Genomic DNA, 26,326 nt, shown 5'->3' on the forward strand with positions numbered 1-26,326 from the left:
CACTTCAGTGCAAGGAATGAAAAGCAGGATACTAGGCTTTGCCTACCCCTTTCTTCTGACATGGAGTGGTAGTTTATATTTATTAAGTTATGAGTTAATCTGACCTATCTCCAAAAACAGTGCATTCTATACCCGGATAGGCATATATGTATGTATATTTAATAGATTGGGTGGCGCAGGGGTTACTCGAGAGAAACTAGTCTGTGGGGAGTGAAGGGGTGGCAAGGATTTATTAGATGACCACGATACAGGATTTTAATATACGTGGGGCAATGGCAAATGTATGTTTTTGTGGGGGTGGGGAGAAGGTGGAATGCCTGCTATCCTTCACTATCCTTAGGTGTGATCCCTGGATTAATTTGTTAAAAGTCAGGTGCTCAAGAGCTCCTGTTGTTGCTTTATTTTAGAAAGACTGTTGTGGGACCGGCCTATGGCTCCCCCCTGGAGAAGATTCTGGTGCTTCCAGTCGCAGAGGGACATGATCCTCAGAGACGGTACTTGGCCTACATTACAAAAGACAAGGCAGGTGAAGGTCTTTGGACCAGCCCCATCCTGAATCCCTTCGAGGTCTGGGATGGGCTCCCAGTTCTACCTCTGCCCTCCTCAAAAGTTAGGGAGGCTTGCAACCGACATTGGCGATGGGTCAGGGACAGCCGTGGGGTGTTGAGCACATTATTGTACACAATCCCAGACACAGGCACAGTTGTACAGAACAACCACAAAAAGTGCTACAAGGCACATTGCCATGCTCTTTTGTCTTTATGGTAAACTACAGTATTTATTTTTGTCCATATATTGAGGCACATTGTTGTGACATCCCAGGTTCTCCCAACTCAGTCTGCTCCTTTTTCAAAGCCAGGATGGCAGGGAATACCAAAGTCTGCTGGCTTTTGTTGGCTTGTTGCATGACTCCAGCTGTCCCCTCAGTTCCTGAACTGCTGGCAGATGGCCAAATAGATGTGTCAATCTTCAGCTGCCTTTGGTAGGCGTCTAAATTCCCCAGAGAGGTCTTCTCTCTCAACTTACCTGTTATGGTGGGAACAACAGTGGAGAATTCCTTGGCCTTGACACCAAGGATGGAGGTATCCCTGGCCTTCCGTACATAGAATTTAATTCCAGAATTGTAGAGTTGAAAGGGACGCTGAGGAATATCTAGTCCAACCCCCTGCATTGCAGGAATATGCAGCTGTCCCATCCGGGGATCGAACTTGCAACCTTGGCATTATCAGCACCATGCTCTAACCAACTGAGCTATTTCTCCATGTTGGACTCCAGCTCCCATCAGCCTCAGCCAGCCCGGCCAGTGGCCAAGGTTGATGGGAGCTATAGTCTGGCATCATCTGGTGGCCTGCAGGTTCCCCATCCTTGGTGTACACTCTAGGCTGTGGAGTGGGGAAGCAGACTAGGTGAGTCTTTGGGTTTTCTGGATTCTTCCCTAGGTCGGCCTTCAGATACTGCCCATAGACGGGAACCCACACAAGTCCTCAGCTTTCATTTGCCACCCTTCAGGCGTCACCAACTTGGAGTGCTCCTACGACGGATGCCACCTCTTCACGACGGGGGGTGACGACTTAACTGTGATGAAGTGGGACATTAATTTAGTGTAAGTCACAGCAGAGTTTTTACTTCCCCTGATCAATGCTGGGATGGCCAGCAAGGTTGACTTCCAGAGCAAACCACCAAAGGGCTAGGAGGAGGGAAGCAATTCAATTCGATTTACGTTTAAAGGGGGACTTAACTAATTCACACTTATTGAAACACAGCCATCCTTAGAAATTTTCACTTCTCCAAATTTTGCAATGCAGTTCTAGAGCCAAGTAATGTGCACAAAAATGTAAATACAAGGGTAAAGTGTGCATTAAAATTCATGTCTTAATTAAAATAAATATATTCATTTCAGTTAGAGAGAAATGCTTAGTGTAAGGGTGTTTATTAGAAGAAATCCACAAGAAATGCTGATGAGGACTTAAAAAACCATTTTAATGCAAACTGATGTGGAAATGTGGAGAACTGAACTTATATTTGAAAAAAGAGAAACTGGGAGAAATTGAGATGGACAGACCTGAGAGTGCTCTTGAGTGTGGGTAAAAGGCAGTACCTCAAACTGGCAGGGATGCAGGGCTGGCCCCATCTATTTCCTTATTTGTTTGTTTGTTTATTAAATGTATATAATGCCCTTCATCAGAAGATCTCCTCAGGGCAGTTCACACAATAAAATACAATATAAAAACACAGGTAAATAATTTGAAACAAAACAAGAAAACAATAACGCTACCATTAGGCAAAGTGAGGTGGCGGCCTCTGGCCATGGGGGGGCAGCCCCCTTGCTCTTTCGTTCCTGAGCCTCCCCTCCTGTACCCGCCTGCTGGAGGACAAAGCTGTGTGTGGCCTGTCCTGCCCCCACATCATGAACCTGCTGTCCTTCAGCGCAGGGACGCTCTCCTGTTGCCAGAACCGAAGTCAGATTCCCTTGCCAGTCCAGTCGCCACTTACCAGTAAATGGATCTCAAGTAGGAAGGATGCTTATCTACCTGAGATTTTGGAGAGTTGCTATTAGAGAACATGGGCCCCAGCGGCGTAGCAATCCCTCCCAGGCACCTTCCAGCTGGAGGGCACCCAGGAGGGACGTGGCATCTTGGGCCCAGGATGATAGCTACGAGTAAGTGGTAGCTGAAAGCACTGCAGGAATTGTAGGATATTTTCAGCAGGTTGTGTGTGCCATGTCCGGGCATTCTGGGGTGTGTTTTTTGTAGGGGGTGTTCAGACGCTTGTCGCTTGGGGTGGGAGTGGGGTAGAAATGCTCCCCAGGACACTCCTGGCAGTCAGCTGTGGGGCCACTGCTGTAGGGTAGAGGTGGGGAACTTGTGGCTCCCGATAGGTGGCTGGATTCCAACTCCCATCAGCCACGGTCCACATGGCCAGTCGCCAGGGGTCATGGGAACTGAAGTCCTGCAACATCTGAAGGGCCACAGGTTCCCCCTCTGCACCCTGCTTTAGGGCATCTGGCTAACTAGCATCAGAGCAAGCAGAAAAAAATACAGTGGGACAGCTGTACTAGTAATATTTTCTCCACGCTGGTGCATACATGCACACTCTTTGTCTATGTGACATAATCGGTTGGAGGTCCAGCCTGAGCAAGATTTAAACGAAGGCACTAGAATATAAATGATCCTGCTTTGTAATTGTTGGCTGCAGTCCAGGCAGTTTTGAACGGCTTTGTAGTTTGTTTATGGAGGAAGGCGCTTTATCAGCTAATTAGTGGTTTACTGCTGCCTTTGGCATCTTCTGTGTGTCTGCAATATTTAATGTCCAAGTTTAACTTAATTATATAGAGAAGCATCAAGCGTTTTGATCGCAGAAGGCACAGCCTCCTCCAGGGTGGAGGTGCATAGATCAACATTTATGTTGCTCTTTGAGGTTGAAGCAAGAGGAAATATTTGAAATCACCCTGTGTATGCATGACACCAAGCCATGGTTTGTTTTAAGTATACTGTAGTTTGTTCAACAAGCCACAGACCTTCACACAGATGGGCAAATGTTTCTTTCCCCAAAGCATGGTTTGTTTTCCAGCTTGGCAAATGTCTGGAATGGGGCACTAACCAAACCATGGTTAAGCCTGGCTGTTGGTTAAGCGTGGGCAGGACTGGAACAACAACATATTGATGAGGAGGATAAATTTACAATAAAGCAAGGCAAAATACCATTGCAATTGCAAAGTGTAGAACTTCAGCAAGGCTTGCAAACAACCATACAAAAATAATTTGTAAACCTTGCTGCAATTTACACTTTGTAATTGCAATGATTTTTTTTGTCTAACTTGAGCTAAAATGGTGAGACCATGTGCTGATTTATTTAATAAAGCTTTTGGGTTTCCTGAAGCAAAGAGTGGGAGCCAGGACAAGTGGGTTCAGGCTGACTAGAATATGCGTCCTTGAACTCTGGTCATGCTGTCGCTTGTCTGGATGGAGGGTAGAGAGGGACGTGTGTTTGTGTAGGAACCAGACTACTGTACTAAGGTAAAACCCACATTTACTGCTTCACCCACTTCTGCATCTGGCCCGCTGGAGGTTGTTCAGAAGGGGATGTGGCCCTTGGGCTGGAAAACCTCCCCCGTCCCTGCTATATTCAATCATGCTGGGATATGCAAGGATTCTAGTTGCACAGAACTCCTCATTGGGTGGGGTGGGGGGGATGAAGCACTCTTCAAGCAGCCCAGGCTCCACCCTGGTTCAGTTATCACTTTTTCATTAGTTTTGTGTCTCCAGTGAGATGCTCAAATGCAAAGAAGGCAGCACAAAGTGGATTCTTGCCTTGGCTCCTGCAGGGATGGGCTTGGAGGCTGAAGGATTAAATTAAATTAAATTGCGGGAATTGAGGGGCTTCATTATTTCTGTGTGAGGTGTGTGTTATGCCTAGAGTGAGAGTTGTGGACTCTTGTATATATTAATTTTATTGTGTCTTATGGGGGGTAAGGGATTACTATTTCATGTGCTCAGACCAGAAGGGGAGGAGGGAAGCAAACAGCTGGAAAATACAAAATCAGCACAAAACTAGCTGCTGTTTTTGTTGTGATTGTCAGAATGTTTTTAATAGATCATATATACGGATGTCTCCCCACTTACATGCGTTCAGCTTGTGTGTGACCTCCTTCTATGTGTGGTGCTGGGAAATAATTAAATTGATTTAAATTGCAAAAAGATGTGAAAAGAGCAAAAACGGTCCAGAAAGAGGGAGGGAACTGCAAAAACCATGGGAAAAGAGCTAGCAATCCCAGGAGCCTTTGTAACTATAATCCTGTCGCAGCTTTGCACCAACCTTTGAGACATGTGGAAAGTTGGAGTTTGTGAAATGAGGTTTGGAGGGAGCGGTTGTGATGGAGTTTGGCAGATTTTTGTGGCTTTCCAGAGGTCTGGATGATATTCTCCACTTTATGCGATTTCATGTACATGTGTGTGACATCGTACAACTAGGGGGTGTGCAGCTGCCCCCCCCATCAAGTAAATGAATAAAAATACTTAACTAACTGACCAATTGTGTCAAGGTAACTCGGTTTTGCCCCCTCGACATAAAGCCTGTCCCCCTAAAATAAATCCTGGCTACGCCCATGCATGCCCAGTACCCAGGAATGTAACCTGGTAAGAAGGAAGACTCTGTGTGTGTGTGTGTGTGTGTGTGTGTGTGTGTGTGTGAGAGAGAGAGAGAGAGAGAGAGAGAGAGAGAGAGAGAGAGAGTTTTTTAAAAAATATTAAAGTTTGGTTGTTTATTTAAAAATGTTTTAGGTGCTTTTGTTTTATCTGTAAGCTGCCTTGAGTCCCTGCCAGGGAAAAAGGCAGCATATAAATGAATACGAATACAACAACAACCACAATTTGCTAGTTAAGATGCCCACCTGCCACTCACAAAAGGAGGGGCCCCATGAACTCAGGACGATGTGAATACTCCCCTGCTACACCCCCCCTCCGCCATCACCACCACTTACCCAACAGCCCCAACAGCCCAACTAGTAAATGACCTGGCTTCTGCCAGACCTCCAGGCAACGGACTGAATCCCCTTATGTCATTCACAGCCATTGTTTTGGGGTACAAAATGCACCAGGAAAGTAAGAGGACCCACACAGCTCCCACATGGCCCAGCTCTTCTGGAACAAGGGTTAATGACCCACCTAGGGGTGGCGAGATTCTTTTGCCAAGCAGCCAAGAGGAGGGCTGGGAGGGGCAACAATCACTGCATTGGTCATGTGGTCAGAAATGAAGAGATGGAGCGAGGTTCAAGCTCCCCCAGCTGGTAGAAAACAGCATGGTCCCGCTCAGATTTTGAATGCCTGGCAACCAGGGCCGGCTCTAGGTAGACCACCGGTGGCGCAGGGCACCACGGCGCCGGCCCACCAGGAGGGCGCCGCGAGCTGCGCCCGCCCGGTCTGCCGGTTCGACAACCGCGCTGTGCCTGCCCGTCTGCTGTGGCGCTGCGCGCAGCACCCACCCACTGCGCTGGGGAACGGGGCGGGGGGGGCGCCAGAGGGATCCGTTGCTCCACGGCGCCAGGGGCGCTTAAGACGGCCCTGCCTGGCAGTGGCAACAAAGTAAAAGTGGTGGATTGGGCCCATTTCTTGGGCTGCTGCAGCACGGTGCCCCTCCCCATCGCTTTCAGCGGTTCCACCTGTATATCTGATGTATTCTGCTGGCATGTCCGTCATGCTTATGGTATATCTCAAAGCTCCTTCTCATACAGCAAAACTCAAGTATAGGATTGCACTCTTTAGGCTTTTTTGGAATTACACAGGATAATTTTAATTTTAAGGACCTGTTTTTCAGTGCATTAGGTGGCAGGGGCAATGGGGATGTGTGGGGCTCCTGTCTCATCCCTCTCCTCCAGACGTGTCTTTGTTGCTCTCCTCCTAGTGCTCTGGAAGCAGCTACTTTGCTGGGGGGTGAAGATTTGATCCCATTCTACAACCTTCTGGAAGGTGGCAGAGAGGGCGAGTTTTTCAAGGTAATTTAAGACTTGCATGCTCTCCTTATTTATAGCTTTGTTACTCTGCCTTTCCGCGTCCACACCCTCGAGGCAGCTTACAATAAGTCGATAAATGAAATATATATCACCAAAAAGCAGCAGCAGTAGAACCACAGGGATAAAAAGTGAGTCCAGCATCAGCCCAAGATACATTGCTGCCTGAAGCAACTCATTCCATGCAGAGAAGCTGACTGGACTGGTGGCTGAATCTTATGCCAGTGCTCCAACCCCTTCCTTCTGCTTCCTGACCCCATCCATGCTTCACCCTGGAGAGGGCCAGCCCTGGTGAGTCAGCAGATGAAAAGCAGCAGTCAAAAATAAGGAAAAGGACTGTGACTATAATTAAAGCAGAAAATAAACTTCACCTGGCCCCTTAACCCTAACGGAAGTGGTACCAAGCAAACTTATCTGGGAAGAGCTTCCAGCAGTTTGTGCACCACTGTAGAGAAAACTCTCCAGCAGCCACCTCCCTAAGCTCAGAAAACAGCAAAACACCGAGATAGGCTTTTGACGAAGTTCCTAATCAGTGGGAAGCTTCATTGAAAGAAAGTGCTCCTTTAGATACCTCACCTCCATATTGCTTCAGGTTTTAAAGTTCAAAAGATATCAGAAGAACCTGGCTCCTGGATAAGACCCAAGGCACATCCTGTTCTCAAAGGAACCAACCAGATGCTCATTATGGGAAGCCCAAAAGCATCTTCCTTCAATGGCACTCTTCCTTCTCATGTCCTCCAGCAACTGATATTCAGAGGCTGACTGTCTCAGATACTGGAGGCAGTATTTCAAATTGTGCTTCCAGTTAATGCTGGAGTAATATGTTCCTTGCTGTTGGGTCCCACTAGCAAGCCACATTCTACACCAGTTGAAGTTTCCAAATGCTTTTCACCTCCCCCAGATCCAAGTGCCCATTGAAGGACCCCAGAACCCTGGAGCCAGCACTGTTTCAAAATCCAGCTGTTATTGCATGTCCAGTTAGTTGCTTTGCACATGGGATCATTGCATTTTTCCATTTATACTTGATCACTTCCCCCCACTACATGTTTTTTAAAAAGATGAAACATGAACCGAATGTCAGGGTTCAAGTTTAGAGGAAATGGCTATTAATTATATAATTTATCTAGCTATCTAATTCATCACCTTTTATGTTTTCCATGCCACAAAACTCAGTGCGCCTTTTTCATAAAATCCCAAAGCTGGAAAGGATCTCAAAGATCATCTAGTTGATACCCACAGGCCACTGCTGATGTAGGAAACCCATTACTACACAATCCCTAATTGGAGGCCATTGAACCTTGTGCTTAAAAGCTTCTAAACGGCCTCGGTCCAGTATACCTGAAGGAGCGTCTCCACCCCCATCGTTCTGGCCCGACACTGAGGTCCAGCGCCGAGGGTCTTCTGGCGGTTCCCTCGCTACGAGAAGCCAAGTTACAGGGAACCAGGCAGAGGGCCTTCTCGGTAGTGGCACCCACCCTGTGGAATGCCCTCCCACTAGAGGTCAAAGAGAACAACAACTACCAGACCTTTAGATGGCATCTCAAGGCAGCCCTGTTCAGGGTAGCTTTTAATGTTTGATTTCTGTATTTTAATGTTTTGTTGGAAGCCGCCCAGAGTGGCTGGGGGAACCCGGCCAGATGGGCGGGGTATAAATAATAAATTATTATTATTCTGAAAAAGAGAGTTGGCTACCTTCTATGGCAGTGTGTCGAACAGCTCATGTAGCCAGGAAATCCTTCAAAATGTTTAGTCTAATCCCAATTTGAGCTGTTTGGTTCCATTCCTACCCTCTGGAGCAAGAGGAAAGAAATGTCCTCCATTATGTATGTGGAAGTAAATGAATATTTGAAGGTGGCTACCCTGTTACCTCTCTTAACCACATGCTCTCCAGGCTGTGAACAGACTCTGCTCCCTCACCTTCTCCTCATGGGCTGTGTATTACATTTCCCCCTCCTCCAGGAGCTGGAAGACTATTTTTATTATGCTCAGCTGCGTCATCAAGGTATTGACACCATGGAACCCAGAAAGGTGTCCACACACATCCCTTTGGAGCAAGTCCCTTTTGTCATGCGCGCCATGGGTTTCTACCCATCTGAGGAACAGGTCAGTATTACTACAGGGGAGAGTTGCACAAACCTGTGAGTAGGAATGGAATGGAAGAATCTGTCCATTTCAGTTATCTCCCCACACAATGCCCCCCCTCAAATGTTGGGCGCAACTCGGTGTCACTGTGTCTTGACGTTGTGGGGCATGCTGGGCACCCACAATGTGGGACTTAAGTTGGCACCCCTGTTTAGAGGAGTGTATTATATATGGGGAAATGGCTTGCAAAAAACATAAAGCATGAAAAATATCCTATTAAAATATGTATACAATCAGAAATTTGCACTAAATTTCTCAAAGTATACATACATATACTGACAAATTTTCACGAGGACTTAAAAAAGTACTGACTACTGCAGAAATGTTGAGAGCTAAAGACTGGGGAAATGATCCATATAAGGGCCCCATGCTGGTTTCCTGCTGTAAATTCCACCGTTCCAGCTATATGCCACCGAAGGTACTGTTCAGGTACTGCAAGCAGTGGTGATTGCAGTGCTTTTTTTCCTGGGGGTACTCAAGGGTACACAGTACTGGTACCTTCCCCCCACCAATGCTAAAAGTGTGGCACTTACTGCAACACTTTATGGTGAGTACCAGCCATTTTTTTCCTTAAAAAAAGAGGACTGAGTGGTTGCAGTGGTGGAGGAACCCTCTCTGGCACCCGGGGCAGGGCAGCCCGTACGGACTGCGCATGTGCAGTATCCCGCCTGTGCGCACTCCATACAGAGTGTCGCACATGTGCAGGCTGTACAGGCTGTCGCACATGTGCAGTCCGTATGGGCTGCGGCTTGCACAGTGGCTGTACAGGCTGCCACACGAGCAGCATCCTGTACAAACTGTGCATGTGCGGCAACCTCTATGGAGTGTGCATGTGTGGCAGCCTGTACGAACGCTGTGCAAGTGGCAGCCTGTACAGACTGTGCATGTGTGGTGACTCACATGGCATCCCATACAAACGGCACGAGAGCAGCAGCAGCCCATATGGATGCCACGCCCTCGGCTGCTTTCTAGCTGGGGAGAGGCAGGGGCCATCTTGTCACCCCCTCCCAGAGTGGCACCCGGGGCAGCCCGCCCCCTACGCACCCCTTCCTACGCCACTGAGTGGTTGGATATATTTTTGACATGAAATTGGCACAGATACCTGCCATCTCAAGGTAGGGCTGAGAGAGACAAACCTGGAGAGCTGCTGCCAGTCAGTGTAGACAGTACTGAGCTAGATGGACCAACAGTCTGATTCTGCATAAAGCAGCAGCTTATGTACTGAGCCAGATGGCACTGCATTGAAGAGAAGGGGTTTCCAGGGAGACCCAAAAGCTCCCTTGTAGGTTTTCTTGTGCATGCCTCCTACTTTTTCAGAGCAATCCTACAGGCAGTTGCTCAGAAGCAATGAAAGTGTGCGCAAATGATTGCAGCTGTATCTCATCTGTCACTTAGGGATGGCGGAAACCGCCAAAGGGCATTGCTGGCTGGTAGTCCTGAGGATGGGAGAGAAAGGGACATAGCAGAAATAGTGGTGAAAGAAGGTGCAAGTTGTGGAAGCCCCACTGAGCAAAAATTGTCCTTGTGTTTCAGGATTGCACAGGGCTGTGGAGACAGTTCAGCCCAAGCAGCATCTTCCCTTTGCAGGCTGTGTGTGTGCTTTAAAGAGAAGGTGCCTATTGGTGGCAGAATGACAGGAAAAGCTCTTCAAGGGTGACCAAACATGTAGCCCAGTTCCCTGCGCATTGTAGCGTAGCGGGGAGGGTTCATGGCCTACTTCCCTGCACTGAGCATAAATGCGCAGGCACAATAAGAACAGCGCTGGAGCTGCCCCACTTTTATGAAACAGCCAGAGGGTGTGAAAAGAGAACCAGCTCTTCTCCCCACCTCACTAATCCTTTGCGACTCGTTTTCCCCTATGCATGTCATATCCTTGGAAAAATGCTTCTTGGGAATGATGGGAGGGTTGTGGAGAGAAAGTGATATTTCTAATTTTATGACGGGAGCAGTAATGATTATAATAGCCTTGCAAGTGTCCTCACCTCTCTTCTTCCTTCTCATTCATTCATAAATCTCTTTCCACTAACAGAATCTGTGTTATCAGGACCAGATCTGATTATCTGGTATCTGTGGCTGGTAAATCACAGTCTCTGTTTTTTTCTTTTCAGGAGGTTTTTATTGAGGGGTATGTGTATTTATTTATTTATTTGATTTATTAAAATGAATATGCCACTTGGTTGTGAAAAACATCAAATTGGTTTTTTAAAAAAAGAATAAAGCAATGACATTACCAGTAAAAACAACTAACAGCAGATTAAAATGCACACAAACTTTCCACATAACTGGGGAAGCTTCTGTAAACAAAAAGATTTTTAGCAGGCACTGAAAAGAGTCTAGTGACAGTGCCTGCCCGATGTCAATATGCAGGGGGTTCCAAAATGTGGTGCTGCCGCACTAGAATATGGATTCCTTATGAATTCAGAACATCTGTAACAGTGCCAGTTCTGCAGATTGAAGCAGTTGAGTGGTCATATAGTGGGTTACTAGAGAGAGGCAATTCTTCAACTTCTACCCCAATACCCAAGTTTCTAAAAGTTAACTCTCTAATTGGGAGAGGTGCATTATTCTCTAGGGTTCATGCCTGTTAATTCATGAACATGAATTCCAAGCTTGCATCCCCTTGAGCTCTTTAACACTGCTGAAGTAGGGTTTTTCAACAATTATCTGGAAGCAGAATTAAAACAGAGGTTCCATGCAGCATTTGCTTGTTCATATAATATTAAACCATGGTTTAGTTTTATGTCTAAAAAAGGCTGTTTGTGCAAACAATGCTTTGTGTGGTTTTTCTGCTTTTCTGGACACTTCTCAGGTGCTGCTCCAAACACTAATGGTCTGATAGTTCAGATGTAACAGCAAACCAGTTTGCTTAAGCTGGACTGTATTGTATTTGTTTTTTTTTGTTTTTTTGTTTTTTTTGAAACCACCCAGCAGACTGTGGTACACAGATGGTATAGAAATGGAACAAATATATATTTGGACATCATTGCAAACAGCAGCAGCCAAATGGGTAAGACTAAGAGGAATACTCATGCAAACCATTTATTCCCAGTCCTTCTGAGCACGGGTTGGGGAAATGTGACCTCTCTATGCAGCAAAGTGTTCCTTTTTCAATGGCCATGAAATGTCTTTTATTGTTGCCTTGGCACAGAAGGTCAAAGCGTTCCAGTGGTGTCAGCAGCTCCCTTTACAAAGGCACATTTTTATCCCTTTAGATAGAAGACATGCTAAATGAAGTCAAATTCAGTGAATATCTGGAGACCGGCATGCAAGTGACTGACATCGATTTAGGCGACTTTATCAAGCTGTATGTGAATCACCGGCCTGCCTTTGGGCTCTCACTAAAAGAAATAGAAAATGCCTTCAAAGTGCTGGGCTATGAGAATGAGGACAGCGAGGTGGCCATTAGCAGGGATGAACTGCTACTGCTGCTACAACAGAGAGGTGGGCCTCAACCCAGAGGAGGGCAGCATTGGCCCCAAAACAGATTTGTCACAAAGCTAACAGGTTGTGTTTTTACCTTATTTGACCCAGGAGAGCATTTCACAGAAGAGGAGCTTGCAGAGTGCCTCACCACTTTGCTGGGTGCAAATCCTGAGGGGGGCCGCTCAGAGCTTGGCACCTACGACGCTACAGGTACTTGGCTACAGCAGTGGCGGAGGAACCTTCTCCGGCACCCGGGGCGGGGCAGCCCGTACGGACTGCGCATGTATGGCATCCCACACATGCACACTCCGTATGGAATGCCACACGTGCAGTCCGTACGGGATGCCCCACATACGCACTCTGTATGGGCCACCACTCGCACAGTGTCCATATAGGCTGCCGCTTGCACGGCAACTGTACAGAGTGCGCATGTGCGGCATCCCGTATGGACTGTGCGCACCCTTGACTGCTCTACAGCTGGGGGGAGGCAGGGGCCATCTTGTCACCCCCCCAGAGTGGCACCCGGGGTGGGCTGCCCCCTCTGCCGCCCACTTCGTACGCTCCTGGGCTACAGCACTTACTATGAAAACATCAGCAGAATGACAGCTAATAACCTAGAACAGGCATCCCCAAACTGCGGCCCTCCAGATGTTTTGGCCTACAACTCCCATGATCCCTAGCTAACAGGACCAGTGGTCGGGGAAGATGGGAATTGTAGTCCAAAACATCTGGAGGGCTGAAGTTTGGGGATGCCTGACCTAGAATGATGTGTATTAAGCCTAGTGTAAGCTGTTGAGGGGAGAGCCCTCCATTGTCCTGCATCCTAACATCAATTTCAATGCCTCTCGCCTTGCAGGTGCAGATGCCTTTATTGAGGAAGAAATTCCAGAGGAAATCACAGCGACGCACTTCATAAGAGACATTCTTGACTTACCTATTCCTGAGCCGAGACGGACAGAGACGGAAACAACAAAGACCACAAATGAACCTGAACCTGGGAGCAGCACCCTGATAATTAAATCTTAATGGCCTCTGATTTTTCTTAAGCCTTAAAAAGAAAACACATTGCTGTAGCTGCCTTAAAAAAAATTTTTTTTTGCATCCCTTTAGAAATTGTATTTTCTTTTGAAATAAAAAATGATCAGAGCCAGGGTCATGGAAGATGAAGGATTTTTTCTGGTGATAACAGAATAAATGATGGGAAGGAGGGAGCTGCGGCCCATGATAGGAAAAGAGGTGGCAAGGGAACACCTACCATAGCTGCATCACTCATGACTCATGTTAAGATTGTGGTCCACCAAGACTGCCCTTTCACATGCACTGCCAGTAAGCCAGGTGTCCTTCACCCTATATTTGTGCATCTGGTCCTTCCTGCCTAAGTGCAGAACCCTACATTTGTCCCTCATGAAATTCATTTTGTTAGTTTGGGTCCAGTTCTCCAATCTGTTAAGATAATTTTGAATTCTGATTCTGTCTGAGGCAGGGGCGTAGAAAGGTGGGGGGCGATAGAGGCACTCCGCCCCGGGCAGCACGATCCCGAGGGAGCCATCGCGGCTGTCCCGCCCGCACTGGGCGCTCCGGTGCCGGAGCATGAAGCTCCGCTACTGGTCTGAGGCGTTAGTTACGCACCCCAAAGCTTGGCATCACCTGCAAAATTTATGAGCACATCCTCAATTCCTTCATCCAAGTCATTTATAAAGACGTAGAGCAACAATAGGCCCAGGACAGAACCCTGCAGCATCCCACTGGTCACTTTTCCCCAGGATAACAAGGAACCATGAATGAGCCTGCCTGGGTTAGCGGGTGCAAAATACTTGCCTGGCCCTGGCAAACCACGCTACACCACTGCCTCAAAGCATGGGCGTAGGCAGGAGGACAGGGGGCAGCTGCCCCCCCTAGAAGCAAAAAATTAATGTATTTTACAGACCCTAACCAGCACTTTTCCCCTCCAAAAACTGAAGTGGAAAGGGCTTTGCTTTAGCATGAGCAGCTCAGTCTCTGCTTCCTGGGGGCGGGGGGGGCGGGCGGGAACACAGCTGTAACAAAAACACATCAAATAAATAAAGCAAAGTGGCTACCGGTAGTTAAGCAGTTAAGACAATGGAGCAGAATACCCTTTCAGGCAAGATTTGATAGCCACCACTTCACCCTATTGTTCTTCAGTGGGAGTTGTTAATGAGCATTCAGGGATCACATTAAGAGTTCTATTGGCGATTTAATGAGGGTGCAGAGGATTCAATTTGACTAAGGTGGCTCTGCAAGGCTAAAAGGAAGTGAATAAGAAAAGGGGGGGCTGTACCTTTGATAGACATAGTGATGTTTATAAAAAGCAGTGGTGTTCCAGTCTGCCCCTCCTCCTGCATCTGTATACTATAAATCAGGGGTGGCCACCTCCCAAGAGACTCTGATCTACTCACAGAGTTAAAAACTGGGAGTGGTCTACCCCCTTTTGGGGGGTTCAGGTCAAAGCTGTTGAGTTGTTTTTAGGGAAGGGAAGCCCTGTTTTTTGGGGTTTCGGTCAATCTTGTTGAGCTTCTTTTAGGAGGGAGGGAGGCCCATTTTTGTTTAGGGCTTCAGGTCATAGTTCAGCTTTTTTTAGGGAGGAGGAAAATTTTGGGTGAGCTTTTTTTAGGGGTCCCAGTGATCTAGCAGTGATCTACCACAGACATCCAGTGATCTACTGGTAGATCACAATCTACCTGTTGGATGTGCCTGCTATAAATCAAGCAGAGAGAAAGCTGCTTACAGGCGTACTGGTATCTTCCTCTTGCTGCAAAGTTCTAGCATCACAGCGTCACCCAGAGACACCCACAAATGTGAGTTATCCCTCTCTCTATTTCTTCCTTCCTTCCCTCCCTCTTCCATCCTTAATGAAATACTGGGGGGGGGGCAGAGAAGCCCCACTTGGAAAGCCGAACAACATGGGGGGGGGAATGGCTCTTTCAAATACAGTATCTACCAGTAATTGGGGGGGGGGAGACACCTAGGCCTCTAAGGAGTTGGCTACTATGCCTAGGACAATTCAAGAAAGCAGAATGAGTCATATGCTATGGTAATATATCAATAGAATCATAGAATTGTAGTCGGAAGGGACCACAAGGGTCATCTAGTCCAACCCCCTGCAATGCAGGAATTTTTTCCGAAGGTGGGGCTTGAACCCACGACATGGTTGAAATATTATGCTGATATGCAGCAACGCCTCAGAGACGTGACTGTGGCCGTGCCTTGCCTCACCCTCGCCTGCCCTGCCACCCCCTCTCACCTACCCCACCCTCCCTTCCTCTCCAGCCAAGCAGGGTAGCCGCCGACGCTGCCAGCCCCAGAAGCACAAGGTGGTAACCGCTGCTGCCGCTGCCGCTGCCACCATGATGTCGCCGGCCCCGCTGGTCCTGTAGCCCCGCCCATGTTCCCACTTCGTGGCCCCTCCCCTCCTGTGCCCTGGCCCCGCCCCTGAACGACCATGGCTCCCCCCCCAGTTTTGATCCTGGGTACGCCCCTGTCAAGGACTCATTGCTCCGATATGGCCCTCAGGGATTCTTATTCTGAACAATCTTTGCCAGATGAGAGGGAAAATCCAGCCAAGGGAGAAATGTATTACACACACACACACACACACACACACACACACACACACACACACACACCTATACAAGTGGTGGTTGTTACGGTTCTTCTTCTCCGGCGATCGCTTGTAGCTCACATAATGTTTACATGTTCGATGTTCCAAGTAGCACGTTGAAATGATCGTTAATGATAAAGGCTTGATGTCGTTGGAGTTTGCTAAGGCCAATGCTAGGTTGGAAGATTTGATTTCTACCCTTACAGAATTTAGGCTTGCATGGGGAATCTTACGAAGCCAAAGGGGATATATTCTATTGTAGTTCTGATACAGAATCTGGTAAGGATTCTAGAGTTACTTCTGTAGTGCTGGGATGGGGAATCTGTGGCCTCTGGATCTTGTTCTACTCCAAATCCATTATGCTTCATAGAAAGCGATTCACAAATGAAATGAATTAATAAATAATAGCACCCACCCCTGGAATCTGACCTGGAAAGGATCAGGGGGAGATTGGGTCAGGAAGACAATAACACAGGAAGAATGGAAGACAATAACACAAGGAAATTCAAAACAGTAACAATTTATTGTGCATTTATTCAAAATCCATTAAAAATATTTGTTTTTATTCCATGCTATTCCAGTTCTCTTTCTTCTTTTCACCAATCGGTGAAATCCCGTCTCTGCCTTCAATCAGCTCGAGACCGAGACACGTGGAGTTACACAGGGAGTAGATCATATATCCTAAGGAACGGGAAAACCCAAAATTCCATGAGATCTTTTGAGGCAAAATAATGTGAATAATTTTCAGATCTCTCTCTGTCCCCTGCCCTGCCCTGTCTTTTGCCAAAACAAAGGTAGCCACCCTGTGCCCAGACAGCAAGACCCCCTCTCTCTCGGCCTCCCTGAGGTGGTCCAAAGGAAACAAGAGCAAGGCATAAGGCCCCAGCTTGGCTGCAGGAGTTGCCAGAAGGAGGTCTACAAAATGCCATCCAACCATCTTAGGGACTCCACTCTGCATCTGTGGAGGGTTTACTCTGGAGCCTTTTCTTCTCCTGAAGCCATTCCATGAGGCAGCAGAGGTTTAGAATCAGAGTTCTCCTCCATGGGCTCCCATCTGGGGGGATGAGCCCCATCACGCCCTCACTCCCCTCTACAGCTTCCTCTGGATCTCATCTGCTCCATCTGCCGGAGCCTGTTCTCTGACAGAGGGGAAAGTCCCTCACTCACCGAGGGTTTGAGAGCCATTGGTTACCCTCCCCTGGTTCCCTGACCTCTTCTCATCCTTGACTGCTCATCCTTGTCCCACCACCCCTTGGCCTCTGTCCCCACAAGGCAGCTTCCCCCTACCTGATCTGGTCCCACAGCCACTGCATCCCTTCTGCCCCCGTGAAAATATGGATAAGGAGGTCTTGCCGCCATCATTCTGTCCCCTGCAAGAGAAAACAGGTAAGCAGGATGCCAGGAGTTCCTGCTTCTCTCACAGATGAAACAGGGTGATATGGAAATCGGGGTACACTGTCCAATCCTATGAGTCCAGAAATGAACCCTCGGATACGCCTCACCCCTTTGCATAAGCTGATTTCCACAATCCCCTCAGGAAACTCCTTGAAACAGCACACATAACAATACCTAGCTCAGGATGTTCGAAATGACGGCTATCACCTCCCTTTACACAAATCCCTTCCCGCCGCAGCCGAAGCGTCAACGCCCCCCCCCTCCAGGAGAGAGATTATCGAATTCGAGACACCCTCACCAATCATGCCCCAATAAACTATGCCAGCATAAAGAAGAAATTGTTTTATACTACTTTCAGTAAGGGTTTTCTTCTGGGTACTCTTCTGAGCTGAGATTTCGTTTCCTTTAATACTTTGTTGCGAGCTGTCAAAACGTTCCTCTGAAATGTCAACGTACTTTCGCTGTTAACATGTAGCCGCTCTTTTCCCTTTTACCCGTTACAATATTTATGTAACCCTTTCCTAGAACAGAATCTGAAATGTAACCCTTGATACCTTTTTCGTTCAATATTGTATCTATTTGATGAAGTATTGTCACAAGCTTGAAATCTTGTACGTTGCCCTGTATATTCTATGGCTTGACATCTTGTACGTTGCCCTGTATATTCTATGGACTTCCTTCATGTACCCTTCCCACCCTGACATCCCCTATACCACACTGCCATCTAGCTGGTCGCGAACAAATGACACCAATACACAAGTTCAAGGAAAGAAAAACAACTTTATTTAGAATTCAATATCATCGACGTCTTCCGCACCTCTGCCCAAGTCGCCCTGAAACAATAAAGAGAATATCCGTTGCATCAACTGGACTATCACCGGGAATTATCACCTTTTGTTTTCCCCATCAAGGACTATCAACCCGTTTGTCTTTACCAGATGACCCTCCTCCCAAACCCATTTCCCGCCTTTCATGTAACTATGTAACATGTGAAGAAAAATCCTATAAAAATGTGAAACTCCCTTTGTTCTGGGTTCTTCACTCCATCTCGCTGTGTGAGGGGGAAACCGCTGTTGCAACAGCTTTTTATTTCTTTGTTTCTTTGTTGGTGAATAAACTTTGCCTTGCTTTTGACAGCCCTGGCTTGATCTCTGTCCTTTCGCAATCGGTAAGCGGCAGTAACTGCGTTTGCTTGCCGGGATCTCCGGACTCTCCCTGGGTCAGGATCCAATTAATTGGGTTCATAGGGACCCCCCAAAATTTACTTCAAGGGCATCTCTAACTACAGGTGGGCTTTTGAGAAAGTCTTACCTGCTGAGTTCATTTGGATGTTGCCCTCACTCTGGTGTCCGCACTGCCTATAAATCTTCAATTATAATATCATCTGGATGGAAGAGAATGAAAATTAAAATGAGATTTTCCCACAGGCCCCCCCCTCCTTCAGTCAAAGGTGGGAACATAGCTGCCAAGTTTTCACTTTTCTCACGAGGAAGTCTATTTAGCATAAGGGAATTTCCCTTTAAAAAAGGGATAACTTGGCAGCTATGGGTGGGAAAGGCCTGCCAGGCAGGGAGCAGGTCCTGCAGGAGTCCCAGCAAGAAGACCTCAGAGGTGGGTCTTGGGCAAATAAAGGGACAAGGTAGTTTGCTGTCTCCAAGGTGTGGGGCTCACCTTCTTCTGGCTTCTGTCGGAAGCAGGCCAGGTCCGGCCGAACTACCGTCATCTGCAGAGGAAAGAAAAATCAGGGTCAGTTGGCAGCAAGAGAGCACAGAAGCAGCACCAAGCCAGGAAGGACGGGTCTCACTCTGTCTTGGGCCCAATCCCTTGTTCCAGAGGACCTCCCTGGGCCCTGCAGCCTCCTGGGCAGAGGTGGAAGGGCAGCCTCTGGCCTCACCCTGGCCCCCAGGGACACACACCGCATCATCTGCGTTAAAGGTCACTCAGGGATGTGCTCTTGGAGGGATGGAAGCAAACACAGGAAGGAATAGAAGGCGAGCTACTTACTCGGAGGCGGGGAAATTTTCGGGCAACGGCCAGCAGCAACGAAATGCTGCTGGCCGCTAATTTTTGAGCCTCCCCGCTTTCCCCCAGGGCGTATCCTCGCAGGTCCTGCAGGAGGAAAGAGCGTCTCAGAGTCAGGGGCCAGTCTGGGCCAAAGCGGCCCTCACTGCCCCCACCACAGAGTCCCTGGCACTTCTGGACCATGAGGGTTTGCCAGCTTTGGTCTTGGACCAAATTGAGGGCCAAAGAGGCTCTGTGCCCCAGAAATGGTGCAGTCCGTTGGGTAAGGGACGGGGGGGGGCAACCCTGAAACCACCCCTGATGCCATTGGGACACTTACGCTTAAAAGTTGCAGGAGGGTGCCCGGATTGGGGGCTTCCATTAGGAGACTTCCTAGGAGGAGACGGAAGTGGCGCTTCAGCTCCTGCGGGAAAAGAGAGAAGAGAGTTTGAATGTTGGTGAAATATGATGAAGAAGAAAGAGCCATGCAAAGGGAATTTGAGACACAGGACATACCTCTCTTTCCTCCTCCTTTTCTGGGCCCTGAATAACTGCCTCCATGGTCTTATGGAGGATCGCACTGATCATGTCACAGCTGAATTTGGGCCTCATGGTACTGCAGAGATGAAAGCGAGAGGGTTAGACGCTTCCTCTGAGTCTCCCTTGGAGTTCTGCCCCCCCCCACCCTCCATCCCAAAGACCCAACTCACCTCAGCTGGAGGAGGGCCTCCAAGGCAAGGGCCAGGGTCAGGGGGCGATCCCTGAAGTGCTCCAAGGGCCCCAAGATGTCCTGGAAGAGAACAGAGGAGGAAAATCAGCTCTTTCCGGGGCCTCCAGAGGACAGCTCCAACCCCCAACACCAGGCTTGGCTTTACAGGGGACCCTAAGCCGGCAGGGTCCTCCTCTCCGCAGATGCACAACCCTTCCCCCCACCTCCCCGCGGGGGTCCCTCACACCACCCCTCACTCACCAGAATGGCTTTGGCCGTCTCCTGCTTGGAGCACTTCAGGGTTCGCAGCCCCCTGAGCTCAGCTGCCTGGCAGCTCTGGATGACCCCGAGGATGTAGAATTGCTCATCCTCGAGCAGCTGAAATGCAAAAGTCAGGCTGTCAGTTCCTTGTGAGGGGAGGGCTTCTCTGCATCTGAGAGTGCAGAGTGGGGGGCAGGTCTGAGGGATCCAGTCCCTGTTCTTGTTTTCTGCAATACTCACCCCTGGGGAAGGGATGTGGAACCGCAGAACTGCAAAAAGAAGGACATGCAAACAGGTGAGTCTGTCCCTGAGCCCCTGGCAAGGCTATTCCAATAGTTTTCTCCTGGATTCCAAGTCCTACTACAGAGGTGGGACATCCCCAGGCCTTGGGGGCCAATCCTGGCCTCCTTTCCCCAGAATGTGGCTCCCCAGGGAAGGTGCCCCTCCCGCTGGCAATTGCCCCCCCAGCCATGCCCCCCAGCCCAGCCCCCTGCTTCATTCATTGGACTCCACGAAATGGGTTGGCCTCTGGGGGGAGGGGGTTCCAGCCACTGGCCCAATGGACCTTGGGTCGGATTCAGCCATCTGGCTCTTTCCATCTTTTGACTAGCTTCCCCCCCCCCATGCTGATTCCTGCCCTCCTCTGTCCAAAAAAGGAGGGCCACTTGCTCACCTGGCGCCACGGGCTGCTCTGGGCCTTGCTGGGGGGCCACCCTGTGGCAGCGCCGAAACAGGCGCCTTAAGCACCTGATCCTAGAAGAGATGAGCGGAGAGAGAGACTCAGACGCCGGCAGCCCAAATTCTTGTGTGTGAGGAGGGGTGTCTGGAGAAGACAGGGAACCACCACCAAATGGGCAGAACAGAAATACGTATGTGGAGAGGGGAGAGCTTTGGGTCATTCATTAACAATGTTACCAGAATTTATGGAAAGGGGTTTTTTTTCGCCGTACCCCCCTCCAACTGTAGCCCAAATCAACAGCTTCACTTCTGCAAATGTCCCCACAAAACACATCATCCTGACACAGTCCTTTCCTTTTTCCATTCCAAAGGCTCCCGTAAATAAGGGTAGAGCATTTGCCCTAACGAAGGCTGAGCCTTTTACTCACAAGGCGCTCAACCAATCTGCTCAGCCTATCCAAGTAACTGTCCAATAGCAACCAAGGAGCGCCGCTAAACAGCGCCCCCCAGCACAAAGCACACAGGCACTGCAACTGCTGACCAGCCGTGGCCTCTGCTCTACAAATAGGAATTCCCACTGGGAAAAGGGAAAAGTCAGAACCAGCCATGAAAACCGTTCTTGGTCCATTGAAACTTGTCTTTGGCATTTCAGTCTAGGCTCTTGTACTACCAATCCAGCTGTAGGCTTCTGAAACATGAACCACTTATAAACGCCATCTCCAACGCCTTGAAAGATTCCATCAATGGTGTCCCCACGACTCACCCCCCACCCCCACCCCCCGGAGATGAAGAGAAAGGGAAGGAATGCTACTTACAGCCTGCCCATTTCGTTGACGAAAAGATCCCACCCTCCACACTAAAGTAACTAACTATCTAAAATGCCCACCCAAGCCTAGATCTGACCCCAACCCCAACCCCTGCCCTAAGTCTATACCTAACCCCCGCCCTAACGCTACACTTAACCCTAACTACTCTATGTACAAAATATATACAAACTATGCACAGATGTGCACAAAAAACAAAGAACAAAAATAATATAAAGAACGAAAAATAAAATAAAATAAATAAAAGTGTTAAAAGAAAAGAAAAGAAAATCAAAATAAATGAAATAAAAGTAAGAAATAAAATAACAGTAAGAAATAAAATCAAAATCAAAATAAGAAACCGGAAAAATAACAACAATCCAAACTCCTCTCCTCTCCTATTCGCCACCAATCACCACCAACCGCCACTAACTCCTCTCTCTCTCCTCGCCTCACTACAAACCCACAATGGCCGCCTGCAACTCAGTGGCTTTTAAAGGAGAAGCAAGAGAAGTCACAAAGGAGGGCGGGTCCTGGTAACCATGGCAACCCCCCCCCCCGGACCTGGCCCCACCTGGCCCCTCCTGAGTGGTGATGCTCCTCTGTCAGAATTCGGAGGAACCTGCTGTTCCGCCTGCAGCTGGGCTGCATCTTCATTTCACATCCAGAGGGCCTTCTCGGTGGTGGCGCCTGCCCTGTGGAACGCCCTCCCATCAGATGTCAAAGAGAAAAACAGCTACCAGATTTTTAGAAGACAACTGAAGGCAACCCTGTTTAGGGAGGCTTTTAATGTTTAGTTGTTTTATTTCATTTTTCTGTTGTAAGCCACCCAAAGTGGCTGGGGAAACCCAGCCAGGTGGGCGAGGTATAAATAATAATAATAAATTATTATTATTATTATTATTATTATTATTATTATTATTATTATCCTTTTTCCTGCAGCCCCATTCCCCAAGGGAGACCACCCCCACATCCTTCAAGGCAGGCTAGGCATCTCCATAGCGCAGGATTGGACCATCTGCTTAGCATGCAGGTCTTCCATCCTGGGGGCTGGGAATTCCTCCCCCCCCAAATCCCAGAGAGCTGCTGCCAGTCAGTGCAGGCTAGCTGAAGAAAGATGTTGAGCAGCTGGAAAGTGAGCAGAGGAAGGCTGATGAAGGGCCTGGAAACCAAGCCTTATGAGGAACGGTTGAGGCAGTTAAAAGCCAAGCCTGATCCATATTATAGTGTTGTAAAAATTTGCAGAGCTACACGGTCCTAGAATTAAGTGGATCCTTGACCCAGGAAGAGTCCAGGTATCCTGGCAGGCAGACGAAGTTTGAGCGTCTCCTGCCTACCAAATAACAGAGGCCAAACCAGGACGTACGAAGCAAGGTACTTTATTAATTAAATAATAAAGCTATTGCAATAGCGATCCGTCCACACAAGCAAGTTGAAGTGAAGGGACCCCGAACAAAGGAAGCTTCACAAATTTATAGGTTTCATTTCCAATAGTACAGAATTGCATAAAAGGTGGGGAAATGGGTTCTGGGAGGGGGTAATCGCGAGAGGACAAAGGGGTTGATGGAATTCTTGATGTAAGATATCATGGTGATAGTCCAGGTAATGATTATGCATGTCTCCTTATTGTTTGACAGGAAGACTCTGCGGATGTGGGAAGATTGTTGATAACACCTGTTTATCAAATAAAATTGTTGTTCTCACTGAAAGTGTGTATTTGAGTCGTGCTCTTTTAGACTGGCTAGGTGGCAGTGTGGTATCAAGAAGAAGTGGAAACAGTCCGTAAAATATGTTGTGCCACAGAGGTGCCTATTAACTTGCAACAAAGTTTATACAAATATTCAACGTTTGCAATAGAGAGAAAAGACTACACTTAAAGTTAAAGAAGAAGAAGATATTATACAGTAACTAATAATACACAGAGAGGATACAATTCTAACAGCGGTAAAACGTTCACAGTTCAGAGCGATGTTTGACAGCTTATAACATTTTATCAAGGACAACGAACTAAAAGCTTAGAAGGGTGCATAAGTGGAAACCTTTGCAAATAGTAGAGTCAAACAATTAATTCTTCAGGATGGCAGGATTTTTTAAACAGGTACAATTTGATAGAAAGGTTCAAGGTATCAGTGCAAGGTTATATTATTGCGGTTTCGTAAATAGATACAGTTTCATACAGAGTAGAGAATAGGGAGATGCATCGGGTAACATGATAGAGGACACCATAACATTACTAAAGGAACAACGGAATAGTTTATTAGGGATAAATATATATATCTTAAAAAGGTCCATGGTTCAGCTGAATCTGGGTCATGAAAAGTACAAGGGAGGGCACCTCAGGCGGGGATTTGGGAGGGTGGAAGTTCCGAGAATGGGTGATCGTTATCGTTTTTGGTTATCTGGCTGGAGGTGCGATTATGCAAGTTTCCATGTGGGTGTGAGACAGGATTTAGCAATGGGTTATGTAAAAGGGTGCGTGTGTTTTCCAAGAGGTCTGGAGGAACTGTCTGGGTCAGCAGGGGATTAATTTACCTTGATACGGCAGAATAGGCTTCTCTTGACTTTTGAACCATGAAGTCAAGAAAATGGCTTCTCTCTGGCTAAACTGTCCCCTCTCTGTACATTGGTAGTCTCGTAATGCATGGGGGCAAATTCCTCTTACCCTGCCCCTTATAACATTTCCCCTCTCTGCGGATTAATTTTTAAGTAATTAAAAATTATTTCCGCACACCGGGGTAATGTACTCCCCACTCCCAAGGTGGAACATCGGTACTATCTCGGGGAACTCAGGGGAAGGACATAACGGAGCTTGAAAGGAGGTTGGGGAGGGCTTTTGTCTGCGGGGAGTTAACATAGCCGGGAAACATTGGAGGCAACAGCAAAGGGAGGTAAGGAGGAGGATCAAAGATAGAGCTAGAAAAAGGGTGCCTTTCACGATTTCCCTGAGCCAGGAGGCATTGGGAAGCTACGACCAGATATCCCAGTCTGAGACCCCTTCATTCTGCACCTCGTGGAGATCTTTTGTTAGGGAATCGATGGCTCGGAGGTGTGCTGTTATATTCAGGGTCTGATCGGATACATACATACAGCACTCCGCCCCGATGAGCTTACAGGTCCCGCCCTGCGCTGACAGGAGGAGATCAAGAGCCAAGCGGTTCTGAATAGAGAGGGATCGGACCTGAGTGAGTTCTGTTAACACTGCTAGCGTGGCGGCCTCAGATTCATTGATGAACCGCAACAAAATATCCGTTAGTTTTAAGATGTCCATATGGTTCGAGAAAGCCCCATAGGCTGGGAACACTGCGCGGAGCCAGGTCTCTGCCTTTGCCTTAGGTTTTAACGGGGTAGTCGGGGACCTCCTGTTTCTCAAGCGGCCGGTAGGTAAGTCCTGGGTTACCCGGAACCCTGGGTGTATGTGGCCGAGGAAGCAGGATCCTCTCATGTGAATACTGACCCACGTATAACCTCGGGAGGAACAGAGCCAGAATAGCCCGCTGAGGGGTTTCCCAATTCGTCCGGTGCTAAAGGCTTCTATGAGACCGTCAATGGGTGATTCTTGAATGAACGGGAACAAGACGGCTGTCAGGGCAGACTTGAGATCAGGGTAAGAACGGGAATGCGTGTGATTCCTGACTAAGGTGAGGTCCTCTCCGGGGTTTATTAAGATCGTAACGGGGCATTTGCTAGAACCCACATGGCTTCCAGTTCCTGTAAATTCTCTACAAATGGGTCCTTGGGACTCACCACTCAGGTATATATACTGTGAAGTGGGCTTTAAGAAAGTAAGGTTCCGGTTCAGGAGGTAGGTACTCTTATACTGTTGGAGGGTGAGGGGGTTTGCAACGAAAGGCACTCCCTGCTCTATGTGGGATGGGATATGGGTGCAGATCCAGCAGTCAGTTAAATTCGTGGCATGGGCGGCCCGCTGAAGGAGCTGGACGTACGTATTACTTTGCCATGCAGAGATATCGGAAATGCGCGGGGGCAAGGGAAGTCCTGTAAGGTTGACGTTTCTAGGGGCAGTGCCGAGGGGCTGTAAAGGGTCCTGTCGGTGGAGTAAGTGTAGGTCAGTTGAGACTCCCCCGCATCTCTGGGGTCCTACATGGTCCCATTCCGTACTAGCCCCACCTCCAACTGAGTGTAACCATCCCTCGACATACCTATTTCCTTCCCAGGTTGATGCCGTCCCTATGTCCCATATACAACAAAATTTTCGAACGCAGATACCTTGAATGGTCGTAGCAGTGGATGGATTGGTACACATGAATCCATAAGTCCAAAAGTCATAATGCATAGAGTCCGTGTATTCCCCCCAAAGTCCTTGTCCTTGTTCTGCGGGGTCAAAAGTCTTAATAGTGGTGCCCCATTGGGTCTGATGAGAAGTTCCATTGTGGCAAGTTAACCGGTTCCAGGAATGGTCAAGGGTAAAGAAAGCACGTCCCAATATAGAGAAGGAGGCAGACCTTATAAGTAATTCCCAGGTTTGGGTGCCTCGCAGTTGGGGTCGAAAGGCATGTGGTAGCCACCTCTTAGTTCCGGGAAGGCAGAATTTGAAGTCTCCAAGGTTGTTCAAGGAAGTAGGGTCAGAGGAGTCGACGGTCCGATGATCCAGGAAGAAGAACTCAGAAGGATTTTCTCCACAATTGAGCTGCTGGGCTGCGACGTAGGTGATGAAGGCGAGACAGTATCCCAGGAGCAGGGTCCGGTCCATCTCACGGGTTGGCAGAGGCGAAAATCTGTATAAAAATAAAGAAAGAACTCGACAGACACGATACAGTTAGGGAAGGGAG

At 48.2% G+C, this 26,326-nt stretch overlaps 1 protein-coding gene and 1 long non-coding RNA gene across 3 annotated transcripts in view; one reads left to right on the forward strand and one right to left on the reverse strand.

Moving 5' to 3' along the window:
* Positions 1–13,231, forward strand: part of CFAP251 (cilia and flagella associated protein 251) — a 37,671-nt gene extending 24,440 nt beyond the window's left edge. For both annotated transcript variants that reach the window (XM_060269929.1, XM_060269930.1), the window contains exons 16-22: positions 408–522; positions 1,440–1,603; positions 6,400–6,490; positions 8,465–8,608; positions 11,860–12,088; positions 12,179–12,280; positions 12,927–13,231. In XM_060269929.1, coding sequence (XP_060125912.1) covers positions 408–522; positions 1,440–1,603; positions 6,400–6,490; positions 8,465–8,608; positions 11,860–12,088; positions 12,179–12,280; positions 12,927–13,096 — 1,015 coding nt within the window. In that variant the 3' untranslated portion in view covers positions 13,097–13,231. The remainder of the gene's footprint in view (positions 1–407; positions 523–1,439; positions 1,604–6,399; positions 6,491–8,464; positions 8,609–11,859; positions 12,089–12,178; positions 12,281–12,926) is intronic.
* Positions 13,232–19,795: 6,564 nt separating this feature from the next.
* On the reverse strand, positions 19,796–20,799 carry LOC118076153 (uncharacterized). Its single transcript, XR_009556949.1, has 4 exons — positions 20,729–20,799; positions 20,296–20,324; positions 20,056–20,172; positions 19,796–19,875 (listed from the first exon to the last, which is right to left on the reverse strand). It is a non-coding gene; the product is annotated as an uncharacterized LOC118076153 (long non-coding RNA).
* Positions 20,800–26,326: the final 5,527 nt, after the last annotated feature.

The sequence above is a fragment of the Zootoca vivipara genome, chromosome 17 (assembly GCF_963506605.1).
Source record: "Zootoca vivipara chromosome 17, rZooViv1.1, whole genome shotgun sequence".
Taxonomy (NCBI): Eukaryota; Metazoa; Chordata; class Lepidosauria; order Squamata; family Lacertidae; genus Zootoca; species Zootoca vivipara.